Source organism: Anoplophora glabripennis, unplaced genomic scaffold (assembly GCF_000390285.2).
Source record: "Anoplophora glabripennis isolate ALB-LARVAE unplaced genomic scaffold, Agla_2.0 scaffold1300, whole genome shotgun sequence".
NCBI lineage: Eukaryota > Metazoa > Arthropoda > Insecta > Coleoptera > Cerambycidae > Anoplophora > Anoplophora glabripennis.
The window spans coordinates 19,263-41,725 of NW_019417373.1; the positions used below are offsets into that span (position 1 = coordinate 19,263).

The following is a 22,463-nucleotide window of genomic DNA, read 5'->3' on the forward strand; positions in this document are numbered from 1 at the left end:
GCTTTAAAGGATACTTATATTTTAAAACCTTAAGTTGTAATTTATTTAATTAAAAAACTTTTTCGATTACATCTATTAATTAATAATGCAAAACCACGGTGCTCATTTTCTGTGGTAAGTTACAGCATTGAACGCATTATAGATACATTACTTTTTAATTGTCACTTATTTTCAAAACTGGAGATTATGAAAAATACCGCAGTCATACTCATAAAAATTTTATATAAAATTACATTCTAGATCATTGACTATTTTGGCGCTACAGTAGGTAATGAAAAATTACATGATATAATTAAAGTTACATTAAGAGTATAATTTTACACGTTTTGTGTAATTCACCCAAAATGTAAATTTACATTATCGATATATGTATATTTACGACACCTAAAGTGTAATTTTACTAAGAAACTGGAAAACTACATAGTATTTTTAAGAAAAACAAAAATCTAGATATTATTTTGTAATATTTTTAGAAAGGATCTTTTTTACATACTTAAATATTTTTCCAAGAATACTTAAGTGAAGTAGAATGTAACGTTAAATAAATTTAAAATGGTTTATTAATGCAGTATGACACATTTTTCTAGAGCAAAATATAAATTTTTGAACTTAACCTAAACCTAAAGATAAATAATCCAAAATATTATTTAAATCAATTAATTAAACAGCTTTCTTAGAATAATAGTACAATGAAAAACATGGTATAAGAAGTTTAAACTAACGAAGTCAGTAAAAATTGAAAATACATGTAAAGCATTTTAAAATTGAAATACATAGAAGAAAAATGAGCTACCAAATACGTTTTTATACTCTCGAAAACCATGCAAAGCTTAAATTAATCTTAGACTTATTTAACTAATTAAACTAATTAAATAAACAGTATATACTTATAATTTGCCTATAAGGCAAATGAGATACATTTTCTTCTATAACACTAACTTCTAATGTAAAATAATTAAATGTAAGGAAAAACATTCTTCATGTATTTTCTGGGGAAAGTCCAGGTGCATTTTGAGGGGAAATATTTGAACCTCTTTGAGAGCAATGATCAATTCTTGAAAACATTAAACTGAAAACAAAATGTAGTATAAGGTTAGGCAAAGTTATGTTTATTACTGATGTTTCTCATACTCTTCACTAACTTTAGATGAAGATATACCGAGAGATTTGTATAACTTACACAAAATCATATTATTTACTTACCTCAGTAACTATTTATAACATTATATTTAGATAGTTAAAACACTGTTGCTATATTATTACGTCACAAATTAATCTAAACATGCCCACTGAACAAGTAGCACAGTTCTCTACGCACGCTTGGTAACACCATACCGGGTGATTACATGATTAATCTGATTGATTGAGCCAAATCAGGTAAAGCAAATTCACACTTTTATTCGCATATTTACATCAAATGTAATAAAATCACATAAATGATTAGAAATAATACATTTTAAAATGTAAAAGTACAACATAGAAGTTAAGAAAGGATACGTCGCAAAAAGAAAATATACCTACACTCAAACGTGTATTTCAACACAATGTATCATGTATGTTCAATTCATTTACATTTTTTGTGTATACAAATATGTAAAAATCGGAAGTGAATTTTCACAATTTTTATCTGAATGGAATAAAATATTTGCGCCTCCTAGATTTACCATGTCTTTTGTGCAGTTTGTAACATCTGATTTAAAATTAAAGTTTGACAAGATTTTACACCCTGTATATTCCCAAATCGCAAAATGGATTTCATCTAATATTCCGATTTAGTAGTTATATTTATGTGGAGCAACTGCCTTTGAATTTACAAGTATATCATGAAATAATAAAACTAATTATTATCTAGAAACTGTCATCGCCCTGTAGTTTATTCATGCATATAATTACTTACATTAATTCATATCGTTTTTTATTTGATTACTGTTCATTATTTATTCTATGAAGTATTTTTTTTTGTTATCAACTTTTTAATTCTCTTTCGGGGTCATTATTTTCTGAAACCTGACTCCGTATGATTTTTAAAATTTCAATAGCTCACCGTCGTGATATAAACTCTTATAAACGTCTATTAAATCGAATGAAACTTTCAAACAATTTAAACAGTTTAATGCAAAGGTCGTTATGTTAATTATAAAATTTCTCTGCCGAACGCAGTCAGGGCTAATTAAATTACAGTTTAATTAAACCGTTTACTCGCTGTTGATTCCGACTCGAAACTAAAATAATAATTTAATAAAACCGGACGTCGTTGTTTTAGTAAATTAAGTGGAAGAGATTACGCCAGCTTTGAGATTTACGCGATTCCGAAAATGGGAACGTTTAGCATTATACAGTGTGTCCCACGGTTGTGACCCTTGACCCTTTTTTATGTATAAATTTATGAATAACATAATTTTTAACAAAATTTTGCGCTGGTTTTTAAACTACTAAAAATATTAACTACTTATTTATTGAAAAGTGAGTGTTGGGGATTCCAAAATTACACAACCATACATGATAACAAGCCACATGACCATTGTTTGGAACAATAATTTTATTTCCTTCATATTGGCAATTAATTTTCAGTTAAAAGTTAAACATATTGGTTAATTTAAATTAAATTAATGATTTTTTAAATCAGCACGGTATTCGCATTTCACAATTCATATTTTTTTAATGGCCGGGCCGGTACTTTTTAACCCAGCAAAATTGTACCAAGTTAATTTGATCTAAATCAATTTATTTTCTGTGTAAAATGAGATTTTACAATATTATATACAACATACACTGTAAAAAACCTAACCTCAACAGTACGACCGTGATTTAATAGTGGAATACGAAAATACAATAAAATTTTATGATCTCCTAGAAGTCCCTTTGAAAACAATTAATATTATTTATTTATTTATTGATAAACGAGTCAAACCCTTTTAGAACAAAAATACAAAAACATACAAAGTAAAATGTGTATGCTACTTAAAACTAGTTATTAATATGATTAAAGTAAATATAACACGACTTACAATAAAAACACAATAAAAACAAACCAAAACAGATGACGATGATATTTAAGAACCAAGCATTTTTACTTGTATTGTTTTTCAGATTTGTTGAATGATGGGTAGGAGCAATTAAATAGATCTAATTTACTGTTCGCTAAATTAGCATTCCGCAGGATTCTAGTAATTGGTTCATTCTGTCCATAATTAGTATATATGAAAATCGAATATGAAAAATTACTGAGTTGTTTTTCTTTCTTTCGGTTACATTAAAATTCACTAAATTTAAAAGCTGCGACGATTGAAAGTGTCCCGTGAGTATTTTATTTAGAAAAAGCAAATCAATATGTAAACGCCTAAGTATGTTCCAATGAAGTTATATTGAGATCGCTAAGAATTTGGTCATAGGTGTAATATTCTCTTTGGTAACCAAGAGTAAATGCACAATGTCTTAAAAATATCTTTTGAATCCCATTCGATGTCATTTACAAATAAATTAGAACGAATTGGGATCATATGGGAGCCCTGAGGAACCCCAGAGGTAACATTGATAGCAGAAGAAATGAAATCTCTATATTTAACAAACTGCACTCTTTCTTTTAGATAACTACCAATCCAATGCAAAATATTTCCATTAAAACCCATTACTTTAAGTTTTGCAACAAGTATACCATGATTGACTCTATTAGAGAAATCTGTGTAGATTGAGTCGACTTGAACTTTATTTTCTAATGATCTGATAATATAATTACTATCAGTGGCGACGCGTGAACATTGATTGGATGTGTTCTNCCATAATTAGTATATATGAAAATCGAATATGAAAAATTACCGAGTTGTTTTTCTTTCTTTCGGTTACATTAAAATTCACTAAATTTAAAAGCTGCAACGATTGAGTGTCCCGTGAGTATATTATTTAAAAATAGCAAATCAATATGTAAACGCCTAAGTATGTTCCAATGAAGTTATATTGAGATCGCTAAGAATTTGGTCATGGGTGTAATATTCTCTTTGGTAACCAAGCGTAAATGCACAATGTCTTAAAAATATCTTTTGAACATTTTCAATCAAATTAATATGAGTATCATACTTCGGACACCAGATAATTCAACAATATTCTAAAATGGATCTGACTAAAGAACAGTACAATATTTTAACACTATGAACTGAGAAGTCAATCCCAGTACGATAAACAAATCCCAGCACCTTTAAAGATTTTGAAACAGTATTTTCAATGTGAGTACAATTAAATAGGGCACTTTACAATTAAAAATGACACCAAGGTCCCTCACTTGATTAACGTCCTCTAATACCGTGTTATCCAATTTATAATGAAAACTCAAATCAGAAGGAGATCTCATGAATGTTATCTTGAGGCATTTTTTTCAATTTAAAGATCAGGCATTAAGTTTACACCAATTGACTAAATTATCTAAATCTTTTTGAAGAAGTAAAGCCTCCGATGAATCTTTAACAGTTCTAAATACTTTCAAATCATCAGCAAACATTAAAAATTATTATATTCGATGTCATTTACAAATAAATTAAAAGGAATTGGGCCCATATGGGAGCCCTGAGGAACCCCAGAGGTAACATTGATAACAGAAGAAATGAAATCTCTATATTTAACAAACTGCACTATTTCTTTTAGATAATTACCAATCCAGTGCAAAATATTCCCATTAAAACCCATTACTTTAAGTTTTGCAACAAGTATACCATGATTGACTCTATTAGAGAAATCTGTGTAGATTGAGTCGACTTGAACTTTATTTTCTAATGATCTGATAATATAATTACTATAAACAGCAGATGTAGATTTATTTCGTGAAAAACCATACTGATCAACGATTACATTTTTGCTGTCCCATGATGTAAACTTTGTTATTAAGCATTCAAGTAATTTTGGTATTTCAGATTGCAAACAAACATAGTTCTCCATATTTTCTCTTTTACCAGATTTAAAAATAGGTTTAAAATAACTTTGTTTCCAGAAAGAAGGAAATATGCCAGTATTTATAGACTAATTGAAAATACTATATAACGATTTAGCCAAGGTAAAAATGTATTGCTTCAGTAGAAAAATTGGATCTACCATCGGATCCATACGAAAATTTACTAGGAATTTTCATAATTTGTTCGATAATTAATTTGACATCAATGTAATAATGATTTATATTAACATTAAAACTATGACTATATTTAGGAACATAATTATTAACCTACTGATTAGAATATACAGTAGAAAAAAAATTAGAGAGAAATTGACAATTTGAACATTACTATCACCAGTCTGATCGCCAAAATGCATGTTGGAGAGTAAATTATAAGATTTTCTTTTATCATTGCAATATTTCCAACAAGATCTGGGATTAGAATTAATATTAGCTTCAGTTTTTCTGAAATAATTTATATACATAACACCATCGAGTTAATTGTTAATTTTATTTAATTACCAGTTGTTTATCAGTTTATGAGATAATTATAAGATAATTATATTAGAGGCTAGTTTTTTCAATTACCAAATATATTATTGCCAACTAAATCCATGTATGTTACTTACATACGCATATTACTCTTAACGAGACAGGTACAGATTTCATTAACAATTAAATTTATTGGGTACGTTTAATGATTTGAAATGTTTCTAAAAAATTGACCCTATAAAATCTTAGAGAACATTAATATTTTTAAGAGCTTAATAATAAGCAGGAAACATTGCAAATAATATATTGTATGTATGTAGGTAAAGATTGTAAAGAACTACACTGTTCATAAAGTTGATATTAAAAAAAATACCTAATAATTTCGTTTGTTTCATCATATTCACTAAATTGTTTAAGTCCCCAGTCTCTTTTTTCAATATGATTTGCAAATAACGATGTATTTGTTTCCCTTTTATTGTAATAATATTTTTAAAGTATTTATCTAAAATATTTAACAAGTACTTAATATTTTGATTCTCGATCATTTGTTTAAAAAAAGGTACCTAAGCATTTTTTTCTTACATTGTATTTTTTATAGAATATAACTTTTGGAAACACCCTATTCTATAATTATATATATATGCATATATATATATATATTTTTTTTTTTTTTTTCACTCATTCCAATTTTTCTCAAATTAAAATAATTCCACTAAATCCACCATTAATTACACACACCCACAAAAAAAAGGTTATGTGCCAGAGACATGAGTAGGTATATAGACGCTTATTTTTTGATGCTGAATCCGAATTCGCAGCCGCTACTACCTTATTTTAGGAGATATTTTAGCGTTTTACTAAAAAATGCCGTGGTAGATCGGTTTTTGGGCTACAGATTCGCATTCAGCATCAAAAAATATCATGTCTCTGGTACAGAACTTTTTTTGTTGGGTTGTGTTACTGAGCTTGTTGCCACAAGGCTTGTTTAATAATTTTTAAAAAAGATGGTAAAATTTCCAAATAAACAGAGGAAAAACTAAAAGTTAACTTGCTTTTCTTTTGAGATGGGCAGCACGTTACCCAAATCCCTACAAAATTGCCATCAAGAGGAAATACTTCATTCATATTATATTTAACTCTAATTCTCAAGGCAAGTGCAACCTATCGTCTTGGCATTATATTATTGATAATAAAAAGTCAAGTAACGTTGATCATCGCAGTTAGTACTTGGATGGTTGACCATTCAGGATAGGCCCTCGATGCTCTTCCTCCTTCTGGTGACCGTAACGTCGCTGTATTCACAGAAGCTGTACAAATTTAGACAAAATTTATATAGAAAAGATGTAAAACCGTTAATCCCTTGTCGAAGCAATATTGGGCGGCAAGTAAAAAACCCCTACCCTACTACAAAGTGGGAATTCGGCAAAATTTCCAGGTTGGGGGTTGCTCGTCTCCTGACATCGGTACTCAGCCATGCTAACAGAAATTGGCCAACGTAAAATAAACGCACTAGAAAAAAATTAATTCGTTTTACACAATTATTATAATAATTTTATAATACCTACCGTTATATTATTATTTCGAACGGTTGGCTTCGTAAACATGTCTGAAGCAAATCAATTTTATTGTAAAATAGAATAAGAAAGAAACGAGGAACCATGACAACGAATGCCTGCACAAGCGACGAAGTGTAACCAATTTCCGTTAACTTTGGTGTGCATAATATGAAGATATTAATGTTGAAGTGTAATAAATTTTATGTATTTTTTTTGTTTGAGTAATTTAATATCAAGAAAAAGTATTTTACATTACTGATATGCTAGATGTACTAAAAATGTTTGATATATTCACATCCTACATTCGTCGTCAATATCATGAAAGATTGTCGAAAGGAATTGAATAACATATTCCATTATTTTTTTTTAAAAATCCGTTAAAATGCATACATTTATACATTTGTACATTAATCAGTTGTTTTTAAATTGGGTATCTTGCCACAGTAAAATAAAGTACTTACAAATATTTAAAAAAATTTGAAGTAAATCTTATTAATTACTTTTACCTAAAACAGAAATATAAAATCGCAATACTTATAGATTGTATTTCATTTTATTGGATTGGTATATTTAAATAACAAAAATGTTATTTTTCGTATTCTCGAATGTTTTATCTCTCGGGTAAAATTATTCCGAGCAAAATTATCATAAAACTGTTATTACAAAACTAAAATATATACCTATGTATGTTTTCAGCCGCGAAATTTGAATAATTCCAAATATTTCGAATTTTCACGGCGGTGACAACATTTTTAACATTAAGACGATGTTTCGCATTGTATTAGCTATGTCATGTACAAATTTAGTTTCGTGCAACTCTCTCGGTTTCAACAAAACTAAAATATGAATCAAAACCGGGGCCTTTCCATACATTTCAAGTTTGTAATAATTTTTTTAAAAATCCATACTTTTTATCCTCGACAATTTTACCCCCGCGTAAAATTGTTACGAGAAAGATCTTTGCAAAACTGGGGTACATGAACGACAACAGATGTTTTTGTCCATTTGTCTACTTTTATTTCTGTAAAAATCCATATAACCTCTATTTTTCAAAATAATTTTAAATATATTTATCAGATTTAATAAGATTTATCAGTACTTAATAATTATTTGTAATGTTTTCAACAACAATAATAATAACAATAATAGGATATAATTGATTTATTTATTTGGGAACTTTTATTGTCTTTTTTTAATATATTCCCTGACATACCTAACGTTAAGTGATCTTGATTATTATTCCATAAATGAAATACTAATAATTGAAACAATAAGTCTCTTACCTCAGGAGTGGTTCAAAATGTAATAATAAAAAAAATTTCAAAATGTTTTTACAAACCAAATATATCAATAGTATATCAACAATATATTTCAATTATAATACATAGTGACTCGCTACCTATTTTTATATCTTTGTCTTGGAAAATTAAATTAATTACTTGATCTTGAAACACAAAGGTTTTACGGATCTGTACACAAATAAAAGTCGACGTACTGTATACCGGGTGATTCAGTTTGATATTCGCGGCCCCGTATCTCTTTTATTTTAACAAATAGCTATAACAAACCCTATATATTTTTAAATCACCGCTTAAACTCTATCAAATGACATTATTAGATCGTCTCCATGGTAACATATGTCAAAATTGCTATAGTCAACTGTTTTTGTTCAAATGGCACACTATATATTTTTTATCGATTCTGGAAGATATTTTTTTCTGCGTTCAGCTATATTAGGAAGTCTATAGTTTCATTAGAAATATTACTAGAAAAACAGCAAAAATAGCTTTATTCCGAAAAAATGATGAAAAATGAAACAACTGAATTTTGACGTTTCTAACCAACAGTTTGTCAAAATAATTGACATTTTATACCTACCTATTCTATCTATAACTAATAATTATAACATGAATACTTACAGTAACCAAGAAAAACTAGATATGATTTTAATTTATGGAGAGGACTGAAAGAACGCTAAAGCTACCAAGTATTTATAGCAACATCGTTTTCCAGAGACAACTTCCATCAGATAAAATTTTCGGAAAGTTGGACAGGAATTTGGCGGCAGATGGAAGTTTTCAAAAGAAAGAGTTTTTAAACCCAGAAGGGCAAGAGATGAAGAACATTCGATAAAGATGTTAAATGGCCTGCTAGATCTCCGGATCTCACTCCTATAGATATCTTTCTTTGGCCTTACCTAAATGATATTGACGACCTTAAAAGCAGAATAAGAGTAGGGATTAAATGAAGAAACACTAGAATGTGTTTATAGAGAGGGAGTTCTGTGTTTGGAATCAAATGGAGGTCATTTTGAACATTTGAAATAAGTATCCTTTTAAATTGTTCTATCTATCTATCTATCTATTTACGAAAAGTATGGTTCATCTTTTTTGCTGTTTTTTAGCAATATTTCTAATAAAACTATAGGCTTCCTTACATAGCTGAACGCAGAAAAAAAATATCTTCCAGAATTGATAAAAAAATATGTAGTGTGCCATTTGAACAAAAACAGTTGACTATAGCAATTTTGACATATGTTACCATGGAGACGATCTAATAATGTCATTTGATAGAGTTCGAGCGGCGATTTAAAAATATATAGGGTTTGTTCTAGCTATTTGTTAAAATAAGGGAGATACAGGGCCGCGAATCACCCGGTATGTATATCTCCGATGGTTTTTGAGTAATTGACAAGAAACTGTTTCATATCCAACTTTTGAGGGATTATAAAGGTGTTAAGCATACTTTTACGAAGAAATGTTACTTTTGTTTTAATTAAAGAAATCATACCCGAAAACTTGTCGCAACTAATATGTACTTTACTGCTTACAGTATTGCATTGTTATGTGATGATTGTTTTGTAGGTTAGGTACGCGTATATTTTACAGTTTACTGTTTATATTTATTATTAGATTTTATTCTGCCTGAAGCATAAATATATGTATAAATCCCCAAATATTTTTTATTTGTGACTTTTTACAAAACTTGTTTTGAGTCCAACTCTAGTATTAAGTATACGGTTAATTGAAATTTGTAATTTGAAGACGAATTATTTGCGAGTAAATGATACTAAATGTAATCCTTTTTTTACAAACAACCCTACAGTATCAGCTTTCTCCAGGAATGTATTGTCTCTTTTATTCTCATCATTAGCACGTTTTTTCTCGTTGAAGGATGCAAATTTGTTGAAAATTAGTTGGCACATTTGATGTATCCAACTTTGGCCACAAAGAAACACTCGACACGAGAATTAATTTTACTTCGCGGCGACCGCTCAAGTTCTTCTATCGTCAAGAACGAAATTAAACCTTTTGCAACTCAAGGGGAATATTAATTTAATTTATTTACGCCTAAAACTCAACCGTTCAGAATGATTTGAAAAGTTTTTAACGCAGAGGTAAGCGTTTGTTAACTTTTTTTACAAACAGCCTTTCCAGATTTTACATAATTTCTTTTTTCCACACAGTTATCCGGCGCGGCGGTTTATTTATGGAAATAAATTGAAATTTAATAATAGAATTCTTGCATTTCGTCGTTGAATTTTTTAAGGAGATTTAAAAAGTAATTGACAATAATCTATCTTATTATCATACTTTTCATATACAGATAGCCTTTATAGATGTTTACAAGTCACGTGACCGCCGAGCTTAGGCAACCGACATTGCAGGGCTGGTACTGGTAACGAAAAATTACTAAATCTTGGCGTCACCAATGTTAATGACTCGTTTACAATGAACAATGATAAAACGTTACGTCTACGCTCGGGATAATGCGATCGCTAATTGGTTGAATAGAATCTCTTGAAAAATTACACCAATCACAGCCGGTGAAACAGAATGTTCTTTTTTAATGTAACCTTAATCATAATGTTTTAATAATTTTTAATTTTACCGAAAAATTACCAACGTGAAGGAAATAAGATAAAATACTAACAATTCAACAACTGTCATATTTTTCTGTAAACAGTCAGTAATGTCGGTATTTAGCTTTTTGATGATGAACTGATTTGAGGATGAGAATGACGATGGTTTTCTGAGGGTAAAAAATTAGATGCTCTATTTGCTTTTTCAGAGCATTTGAGCATTTTATATAGGATCTCACAATAAATAGTTCAAGCAGTATTTTTTAACATAGTTTTGATTGGTGGCTTTAGAAGATATTGTCATTCAATTCAGTTACCAATGTTTTAGATGCAATATAATAAATGTCCATAGTCTAGACCTAGACACTCTAGACCAGCGGTATTCAAACTGTGTTCTGCGGAACCCTGGGGTTTCCTACAACCTCTCTTAGAGTTCTGTGACTCAGTCAAAACTTCGAAATTTTCAAACTAACAATATCGATACTACAAAATTCAAAAAAAATTATACTCTTAAAAATTTTTTATTTTTATAAGTACATGCCTATAAGTTTACTATAAGAGCTTAACAAGTTTATAATTTATATTTATGTAATCTTCAGATAGCTCAGATAGTTAGCAGGAAAAATCTACTTACCTTCACCTGCTTAAATGTAGGCGGCAGTCTAGGTGAAAGTTTATTTTTATTTTTTTTAATTTAGATTTCTTTCAACCAAGACAAAATTATTCTCAAATTAAAATTTGGTTAATACAAAAAATGTAGATACTGATTTTGAAATTTAAAACAAAATTCCTCAAAAAAATTAAATTTGAAGGTAATATTTTCTCCTATATTATATAGCACAAGCTCTTTCCCTCTAGGGGCGGTTCTTTAGAAGAAACGAACACTGACTTTATTTATTTATATATTTTTTTAAATTTAAAATGACTTCAATGAAATTTTAATTTCGTCAAACTAAATAAAATAATTAAATCCTGATTTTCAAAGAAAATTTATATTAATTATTAAATTAATTCTTTCTTGGACACAATTAAACAAAAATTATAGTTACCTACGTAACCTACACCAATTTATGCCCGTTTGCACCGTTTCGAATTTAAGCCAAGTTCAACTGAACTTAGTTTAATTTTAAAACTAGGTTTTAATAATCAGCTTTTGCACCACTTACTGCCGATTGTAGATTAAATTAAACTGGGCTTTAAGAATACTGTCTAGGGATTTTATTATGCTGCTAACTTATGTCCAATTACGTTCGGAAAAAAATATGTCGAAGTCAAATTCTCAAACCTAACGTAATACCATCAATGGCACCTAACACCCTAGGAAATGATGCAATTTTATAGAACTCATGTTGCACACTAACTATTTTCACATTTTTATGTATTTCTGATAAAGCCGAGCTATTGCAATTGATACTCGTACAATTATTCTGGACACTGTTGATATGTCCATCCCTGAAAAGTCTGCAAGACAAATGACCAGCACAAGCATAGAACCAAAGAGTAGTCAGCATTTGTTGGATAGGAGACACACTATTATTCCTAGAAATACAAAATCATATTAAGAATAAACGCTTTTTATAACTCCAAAATTCTGATTGCCAATTGCATCATGTTCATGCCGACGTGTTCGTAAAACTTACATGTCACTTGGATATTCCAACTCCTCTTCAATTAAAGTTAGCAGATGTAATGTGGTCTCTTTTGTCAACCTAAATCTGCGGAAAATAGTCATATTGTCTAGATTATGAAATAAATCATTTCTAATATATTGTCTGGGAAATCTATAATTTCGTGAATATCAAAATCATCCAGTACATCAAAGTCAGAATCTGAATCCATTTCAAAGTTGTCAAAGATGTCTTAACACCACTAACTCATTCACAGTCCACAGGAAAAAGGAAGAAATACTTATTTAAAAAAATTCTGGAATAAACACTACGGTGCAAACGGGCATAAAATAACTAAATTACTTATTAATATTTACAACAATGTACTACATCTCCCAAAATTTGTTGTATATCCTTTGTCCGTGTAATATGGATTTGTTTTTACCTCTGTCTGTCCTCACTAAATTTATTATACTCCTCTCTCACAACCACTTTCCGGTTTTACACATTGGTCTGCTCCTCTTGTTCAACGTTAATGGTTCTGCCTCGTTTTCAAATTTCAAGCTGCAACTTTCGTAACTTGCTGATTCTACTGCTCTCCCATAAGGATAAATTTTCCAATTCCCATCTTGTGTATGGTCTTTTATCTCGTACTGGGTCCTTTTGTATTCCTGTTTATTTCTTATATTCTCGATCTTTATCTTCTCTGTTTATTTATGGACTTTGTAATATTTAAATTATCTCTTTTTCGTTTTTATCTCAACTTTTGATTAATTTTCAAAAAATCAACTAAAATCCTTTTTTTTATTCTTGTACGTAACGGCACTCCCGTATCCCCGTTTAATTTTCCACTGCTCACTACTCACTACTTATAACTATTTTACAATAATTCTCTCATTTATAAAAAAAAATCAATTTAATTTTTGTTATCACAACTCATTACTATTTTTAAATTTCTTAACATTTCATTTTCTTTGAAATTCTGATTTCACAAAGTAATATTTTTTTAATTTATTGTCAGATACTTCTTCCCTATATGCAATTAACCCCTTCCCTATATGCAATTTACAATACATTATATGTGACAACTATCACTGCCAATTTTATACATTCATTTTCTCAATTTTTGTTTTCAATTTCCAAACCAATACTTACTTTACTAAATATGCCACATTTCCATACATCTGAATATATAATCAGAAAAAATGTGTGAAAATTTTTTTAGGTATGGGGGTCCCTCAAATAAATTGAAACTTTTACCGGGTTCCGCAAGTCGTAAAAGTTTGAAGACCGCTGGTCTAAACAATACGTATGGACAATTTCTTCAATATTTCTAAAAATATTAACGCATATATTTATTTTCCAATAAATAATTTTCAAAATTGATTTCCTGATTTTAAATTTATTTATTTTGATTTATTAAATTCCCTTTAACATTATCAATACTGTTATGTAATATTTATTTTCTTTTTTCTTTAATTAATTTAAATAAATCGCTTAAGATTTGTTTCAATAACTGCAATTATTATTAAACAAATTTAAGTATAATGCAATATTAATGCGTTGCATATAATTATAGAGATTGACTACAAATATTTATCATTCATTACACACAAGGTGTCCCTTATTTTATAAAATGTTTTAAAGTCTCACATTTTTCTTTATTTTTTGCAACATTCTTTGGATACAATATGCGAAGAAATTGAGGTAGAAAGTAAAAATAAAATGTTTAAAATAGCAGATCGGTTATAGAGACAGTACAGGTAATATTAAAAAACTGAGTTTTGTTTTGGGAAATGTATCAATTGATAAACGGAAATCATTGCTTTTAAAATAATTTTAAATTTTTTGACAGTAAATTCCTTATTTTTAACATTGGAAAGCTTCCACCCCTGAAATTTTAAAATCTCTCTTTTTAGTGAATAGAAAGTCGATCATAATTTTTTTTAAGTTCGGTATTAAAATTCATAAAAAGTATTCCAAAAAAAAGCTCAACTTTGTAATGCAGTGGAATGTAGTATTTTGCATTTTTTAATTTTTACGTTTGACAGTGTACATTTAGCTGTGTATTAAAGACGATGTGGGACATTTTGCCGAGGACTTTACTGATTTAGGTCAATTTAAACGGTTGCCCCAAGTCATTAAATGTATTTTTTTACTCGAAAACAATTATGTATATAATTTTTTATTGGCTCCTTTAAATATTAATCTGTTTATTATTACTTCTATTTTTTTAATGCAAATAAAGCTGCAATTAATTTTCTAGTCAATAAGGACCATTTAAACCATTTAAGAACTCCAAACATTGATGATAATAAAGTATTATATTGATATTATGTAACTTCGTCAACAATGAATTTTTGAAAAAGAGCCACAGAAAATTGTACTATTATTTTTTTGCTCAAGGCTCATGTTTCACAGCATATATTTTTTTCTGATTTGGAAAAGATTTGTCTTATTTTGTTTTCTATATACATATTTTTTAAGCACTTTTACTTGATAGGCCAATAATAACATATCAAATGAGAAAAATTTTCATTATATTTTGCTAAATATTGAATAGACAGTTGTTTCCTCATCGTTAAGAACTCTAAACTATATGCAAACATCGCATTTTGTTTTTAGACTTTGCCAAAAATTAAAAAAATGACAATATTTGCAATCCTAATGCAATCCTAAGTTCTCAGACAAGGATCCTTATAATTTTGTTTCCACCAACAAATACTGACTGAAGGTCAAATAGAAAGTAAAATATGTATTGACAATAATAATAAATATAATCTCTTTGTGGTCTTCTTAGAAATAATAAGATTAGATAAGATTAACAAGAAATAAAAACATAAATAGCAAAAAATCATATTACGTTGTTAATTTTTAATGGTTGTGTTTTTTTTTATAATTTCGGTGCACTATGAACTAAGTCTAAAGAACGTAACATTGAACTAAAAATCTACTTTAATATTCATAGTTAGAGAGATAATGGCCTTTAGGATGTGTAACTGCAAATAAATTCGAAAAACAATAAAATCGCAATTTCAAAAATTTTCCAAATTAACGAAAACATTAATTAATGTCTTGTTTTCTCCAAGATGCAAAAATAACCATAAGATCCGTAATACTGTTTCATTGAATTTGAAACACCTTGTATGAATGTATAATTTATTATAAAGCCTTGCATATTTGAATGAAATAATATAATAGTCCCAATTTATGAATAAATTAATACAAAACAAAAATAGCAACATGAAACTTTGCAATGCATTTCAGTAATTTTTGTTTTCATCTTTCAGGTCTCGTGGGTTTTCTAGAGGAACCTCGTGACATTACGGTGTATATAGGGCAAAAAGCCTACTTTGCTTGTTATGTAGACGGTGCTCCTCCACCTAGAATTCGGTGGTTAAAAGATGAAAGGCCTCTTCAAGTTGACGACCTACGAATGGCTATTTTACCTTCAGGAGCTTTGGAGATCGACGAGGTCATGGAGTCAGATCAAGGTTCATATAGGTAAGGAGTTGTTAGTCTTTCCTAAAATATTAATTATATAACATTTAATATAACTTCCCATTTACTTTTATATGCAAAGACTATTATTAATTTATTTTTAAAAAGTTTATTTTAGTTTTAATTAAAGTGTTGTTTTTATTTACTTTTTTTATCTTTTCATAATAATCATCTTATATTTCAGATGTAACGCCTCAGGTTTTAATTCATACAAACTAAGCAATAAAGCAATCCTTTATATAAATCTGGACCAAGAACAAGCAGCTCACGTGGCACCACCTAGTTTTATAGCACAACCACGAGCTGGCAAATACGTAGAAGGGCAAAACGTATCATTAGACTGTGCAGCTAATGGAAATCCAGATCCTAGCATCACTTGGTTGAAAGATGGATACCCGATTGATCTAAAGTATGAAGAAGGACCTTAGAAAATCCCAAAATTTTTATCTAATGAAAAATTTTTTTAGTGATTTGGATAGTAGATTTACTTTAGTGGGTACGACGAGTTCTTTAAGGATAACAAAAATTCAGGAGGAGGATGCAGGAACTTATCAGTGCAGAGCACACAATAGAGAGGACAGCCTAGATGCTTCTGCTTTAATTCAAATACAGGTAAGATTTATGGTAGAGTTAATTAAAGCCAATACATTTTTTTACAAAAATAAAAATCTGCTGAGGTACTGATTTTGGCATGCAATGGCAATGAAAATCTTGCTATTGTAGACAAAAGTTTATCATACATGTCCACTAATTCTAATCCTTATTAAATAATTTTAGGTGCCTCCAAAATTTCGTAAGAAGCCTCAAGATAAAACTGAATATCCTACAAAAGACGTAGAGCTAGAATGTTCTGTATATGGTATCCCCGAACCGAAAATCCAATGGTTTAAGAATGGAGAGCTAGTTAAATACACAGAGTATTATAATTTAGTGAATGGGTAAGTCAAAACAATTATCTAAACGAATAAATTGATGATAGGTACTCTGAAACTTGCGACAATTGCAACAAATGTTTCTAAAATAAATTTTCCTTAAGAAGGTCCTCAAGAAAATATTTAAAAATATGAGACTTGCTTTGTCTGATCTTTTGTCATTTGACCTTAATACTTTGATTGATAACTTATTTTATTTTATAACAAAAATTGTTCTTCAATTTTCCTGTTTTATTGTGAGTGTACTTATAAATGTTTTATCAACGAAAATAATTACGATAGTTTTAAATGGGCTTTGTTATTTGTCATTGTTATTCAGATAAGATATATTACCATAGTTTTATTTTTACATCACATTTAAGTAATTAATGATTGCATTTGCATGATATAATAACAATAAAGATTTTTTTTTTTAGATAAGGTACAATCTTTACAAATATTACACAAATACGAGATAGTGAGTTTGTTGTATAAATTAAATAATTTGTGTACAGTCTTTCATAATTTTATAGCACAAATTGGCTAAAAGAAACTTATTAATTAGGTAATTCAAATGAATATTTTTTTCAAAGAGTGATTTTTAAAAATAAAAACATTGAACTATTTTCAATCATTCGATATTTATAATTATTTTTCAAGGAATCGTAACAGAAATTTGAAAGACTTTATTCTTTTTGGGAAATAGCAATAATGTTGAAAATCAATACATGTGTATGGTTTACAAACATTGCTTGTGCAACTTTTACATTATTTCTCAGATAAGATCAAATTTTTGGATAAACTATATCACAGAACAAATAGGTTTATAACAACAATGGCAGTATAAATATTTTTGCTGATAAACACCATCATTATCAACTTAAGTATACATAAATATTGCTTTGTTTTACGAAATCCTATAGAAAATATTATTTATAAGTTGCATAGCTATTAAGGAAAAATATTTATATAATATATACATTTTATTCTTTTAAATACAGACCTTTGTGACTTTAGTTTTCATATCATGGGAATTGAGTTCGATTCGATAAAGCAAACTTTTCTTTATTTATTTACATACACCTACAAAAAAGTGTTTTGCAATTAATTTATGTTAACCAATTTGTTATTCTCAAGCAAAAGAAACATATTTATGTATTATATATTTCACCACTTGAAAATAAGAAGACCTGACCCTCTTAGCCTCAATATTTAACGGGATATTATCAGCATGGTTAAAAATTGAAGCCAAAACATAATGAAAAATAAATAAAACTTGTGTATAATTTTTATTTTATTAAATTCTACTGAATTCCTGAGAATTTTCATTATTTTGAGTAATAATTTTTTATTTTTTAAAAGACATTTCTCTGTTTTTAGTAGGTATGTTTATCTAGAAAAAATATCCTTAAAGATTTTTCCTTGAATATTTTTTAAACACAATTTAAGACACGTTTAATATTTATTACAATGTTTTTCAAAATGGTTATAGACCTTTTTTTCTGTGAAATATAAAAATGAAATATTTTAATTTTAAAGGGTTGCACAAGGTGTTTCTTATGTTCAAGTTTTCCTTTTAGCACACTAGAGAACGCAATAAAGTAAGAAAATTTTTCAATTAGCATATTTTTTTTGAGTTCTCGAATACAAAAAAACAAAAACTAATCTCTTAATTCAGATAAACCCGGCTCTGCCTAAAAATGTTCAGAATTGTCAACACTGAATTCGCTTATACAACCCATCCTTTGGCATATCTACACAATTTTTGTTACGATAACATGATTGCTTTGCTGTGAATGAATAATTTCTCCATTTTTTTTCTTTTGACTTTCATCTGTTAAGAGAAAATTCAATATTTATAACATTTTTCACAGGGATATACTGAAATATTTCATATTGTTTTTCTGTTAATAATTTTGTTAATAATTAATTAATAAAAAATGTGCTTATTTTGTCAAATTTTATATCATAAACTTCGACTAAAAATTATTTTTTCCAGCTATAATCTAAAAATTATGGGCCTCATGACAACAGACTCTGGACTGTTCCAGTGTTTTGCCTCTAATGCCGCAGGCAGTGTTCAGGCGTCTGCCAGCCTCAAAGTTATAACAAATCCAGGTAAACAGATAAAATTCAAATCTAAGGGAACATTTTATGCTTTACTTGGGATCTTTGCGAATGACATTGTTTCTAGGTTTAATCCAAATTAATATTGCTGTTTATCAAGTATTATCTTCAATGTGCTCTTAAATTTTCAACAAAATTTAAATTGGAGAAAACGATGCAAATTGTTTATCACTTTTTACCTTAAAGGTTTTTATTTTGTTGGAAACATAAAATAGAACAATTTACACATACAGCATGACTAAGTTATGATATGGCATTTATTGGCAAATTATAATTTTTTTTATTTTTTCCCCATCCTTACCCATTACCTTTATCCTTTTCCTGTTGCTTTATTAACACTTACTAATTTGGCATGGATTGGTCACTGTTCTGGCATGGAATTATGCATGTTGTTTTTGATTTGTACACCAGGTACACTTCCACCAGTAGCAGATAAGAAAAAAGCACAACAAAAAATGAGACCTAAAAAAGCACAATCTGGTCTCCGAAACACAGAACCATCTTACAAACAACAATCAATATCTTTATTCTCCTCTCTGAAATCTGAAAACACTGCTAACTTGGGTGATGTAGATTTCGGTCACTTACTAAAAACTAACGTACAAAACTCGGAGGGTGGAATTTTTGATCCGCATAGTGCCTTTACGTCTCTAAAAAGTAGTGAATCTAACAGTGATAGCATTAACCTGGGTGATATTCAAAGTGCTTATTTTCCCTCCTCCCCAAAACCCCTTTCGGCAGGAAGTTCGGAGAAGAATATTATTGACGGCTTGCCAGGACCACCCCAGGACCTGAAGGCGCCCATCGTCAAAGCGAGATTTATTATTCTAAGTTGGAAACCGCCACTAGAGAATGGTGATAGCATACAGGCCTATTCAGTTTATTATCGGCAGGAGGGGAGCGACAGGTAACTTTTCTTTTAATCAAATGCTAGCCAACTTTGTTAAAATATGCTCTCATTCGCAGAGAGCGATACCAGAACACCAGCAGGTCGAAATTGGAAGAAATCAACATTGGTGGCTTACTGCCCGGTCGCGTTTATCACTTTCGAGTCGTTCCAATCAACGCATTGGGAGTAGGAGTATCGTCCGAAATTTTGACGGTCACTACGCAATCGGAGGAACATGTTGCTAGTGCACCACAAAACTTTGAAGTCTACGCCACTAGTCCGCGAAATATTCATATAAATTGGCAACCGCCTGAAACACCTAATGGGAAAATTCTGCGTTATACAATCTACTATATGGAGGTTAGTTTTTCTGGATCAAAATGAGTTAAACTAACCTAACTTATATTAGTAGAAAGGTTGATAATATCTGACATTCAGGGTATGAAACTGAAATTTTTAATGTTCTTATATAACCCTTGAGGAACTTAAAATATTGGCATAAACTGTTCTATTTCTTAACTTAAAATCTGCTTACAATTTTCATATAGTTACTAGTGAGCGCTGGATATATTTTAACCATATTTATACAGCTCTTAACTTTTTGGACTTTTTTAATTAAAAAATTGTGCACTTGGTTAATGTCAGTGCAAGCAATAATTTCCAAGAAAAACATGGTTAATGTTGCTATACATTACAAGTATGCCACCTTTCCGTTGGTGTCGCGTCCTGAAGCTGTTGTGGCAGAAACGTCGACTAGCACACAGTCGGAGCTGGTCCTGCGGTATTTAAAACTGTAAAGTTCAGGGCGCCAGTAACTTATCAAATACCTACGTTTCTCAGGTCATTCAAAATCCGGTTACAAAATTTTAAGTTCAAAAACTTACTCGGACGCTTATACCCAAACCGAAAAAAAACAAGTATTAAAATATTCAAAAATCTAAATTTAATATATTTATAGTCTGACAAGTTAGTAGCATCAGAATTTGATCTTAGTTTCAATAATATACTTGTGTGAAGATTCAACCAGATGACAATAATTATAAGTATAAACTTAACCGCTTGTGATCACAGGTGGCACACAATAAAAAAATAATAATGAATATTATAAATAGGTGATAATAATTTTTGTAATTTACTTATATAAAAAAACAGTTGTAAAAAAAATAGTGGTGTAAAATAGCATGCTATTTAGTTTTGGGTGATATATATCAAAATATATATCATTATATATATCAGATGAATTTTGTTAAAAAAAACTATACTCAAATTAGTTTTTTTATATTGCTAATGCCTTACTGATTAATTTGACACCAAATACATGTTATATATATGAACTTTTAGAAAAGTTATCAAGTGATCTTTATTTTTTTTTATATTTAGATTGGAATTTTTTATTTTTTTTATCATAATGACTTCTAATTTTTGTTGCGTACTACTGACTGTTTATAATCAAGTACGCTGTTTATTAGCAATTTAGTTTTATCAACCCAGAAATAAAAAATGGGAAATTTCTAGAACAAGAAAATTTAGTCTAAAAAAAAATTAAAGATAAAAATTGAAATAAAAATTATCAAAAACTTATGATAATAAAGAAACTGCTTTAAAGTAGTACTTAAAAATCTGAAATTTTAGGGGTGTACTATAGATGAAAAGACCTAAGAGCGCACGTAATTTCAACTCACCCCTTCCACCCTAGGGGGTGGGGTGAAGGGGTTTTCTTTAGATGTACCCTATTTATTTTGCGATTTTCGGATTCTACGCATAAAACTACCCCCGGAAACGCGTTCTTGGGGGTACGTCTAAAAGACCACCCCTCACCCCCTCTGCACGTACTAGGGTGGAAAAGGCAAGTTGAAATCAGGTTCGCTCTTAGGTCTCACCACTTATAGTACAATTTCAGATTTCTATATTTATTTTTGACGGAGAAAAATGCCCATCGAAAAAACGACAAAATCCATACGAGGGTGGTGGTTTGGTTTTTGTGCGAATTTGGCAAGAACGCGCTTTCGGGGGTAGTTTTGCGCGTAGAATCCAAAACTCGCAAAATGAGTAGGGTACATCTAAAAAAACCACCGGTCACCCCCTATGGTGGAAGGGGTGACTTGAAATTACGTGCGCTCTTAGTTCTTCCCATCTATAGTACACCCCTAAAATTTCTTTTTTTTATATTCATTTTTGTCGGAAATATGCCAGGTACCCAAGAGCCACTACAGTCCAACTCAACCCTACCACACCACAAGTTTTTAGTTTTAAAATGTAAGGTTATGTTTGAAATTTGGCTTTATTGATGAAATGGCGGGAAAATTGATATATATCAGCTATTAACATATATATAATAGCTGATATGTATCAAAAATTGATATATATCAATTTATTATATATTTTCACTCACATCACTAAAAAAAAACATACAAGACAAAACTATAGGTTCATACGGACATACAAGTGTATTAAAAAAAACCATAATTGACGTGTATCAAGACAAAATTACGATAAATGTCGTCATTGGTATGAATTATCACTCATCAAACCAATAATAAAAAGTATTTATATAGGTATAGATTTAGAAAAGTAGGGATAATAAATCCAATATGATTAAA

General features: G+C 29.3%; 1 protein-coding gene across 3 annotated transcripts in view; it reads left to right on the plus strand.

Moving 5' to 3' along the window:
* LOC108915645 (neogenin) overlaps nucleotides 1-22,463 on the plus strand; it is a gene marked incomplete at its 5' end in the record, with an annotated part of 64,806 nt that overhangs the window by 15,021 nt on the left and 27,322 nt on the right. For all 3 annotated transcript variants that reach the window (XM_023456230.1, XM_018721738.1, XM_023456231.1), the window contains 7 exon segments: nucleotides 15,726-15,939; nucleotides 16,121-16,345; nucleotides 16,404-16,548; nucleotides 16,714-16,874; nucleotides 18,847-18,965; nucleotides 19,386-19,881; nucleotides 19,941-20,223. In XM_023456230.1, coding sequence (XP_023311998.1) covers nucleotides 15,726-15,939; nucleotides 16,121-16,345; nucleotides 16,404-16,548; nucleotides 16,714-16,874; nucleotides 18,847-18,965; nucleotides 19,386-19,881; nucleotides 19,941-20,223 — 1,643 coding nt within the window.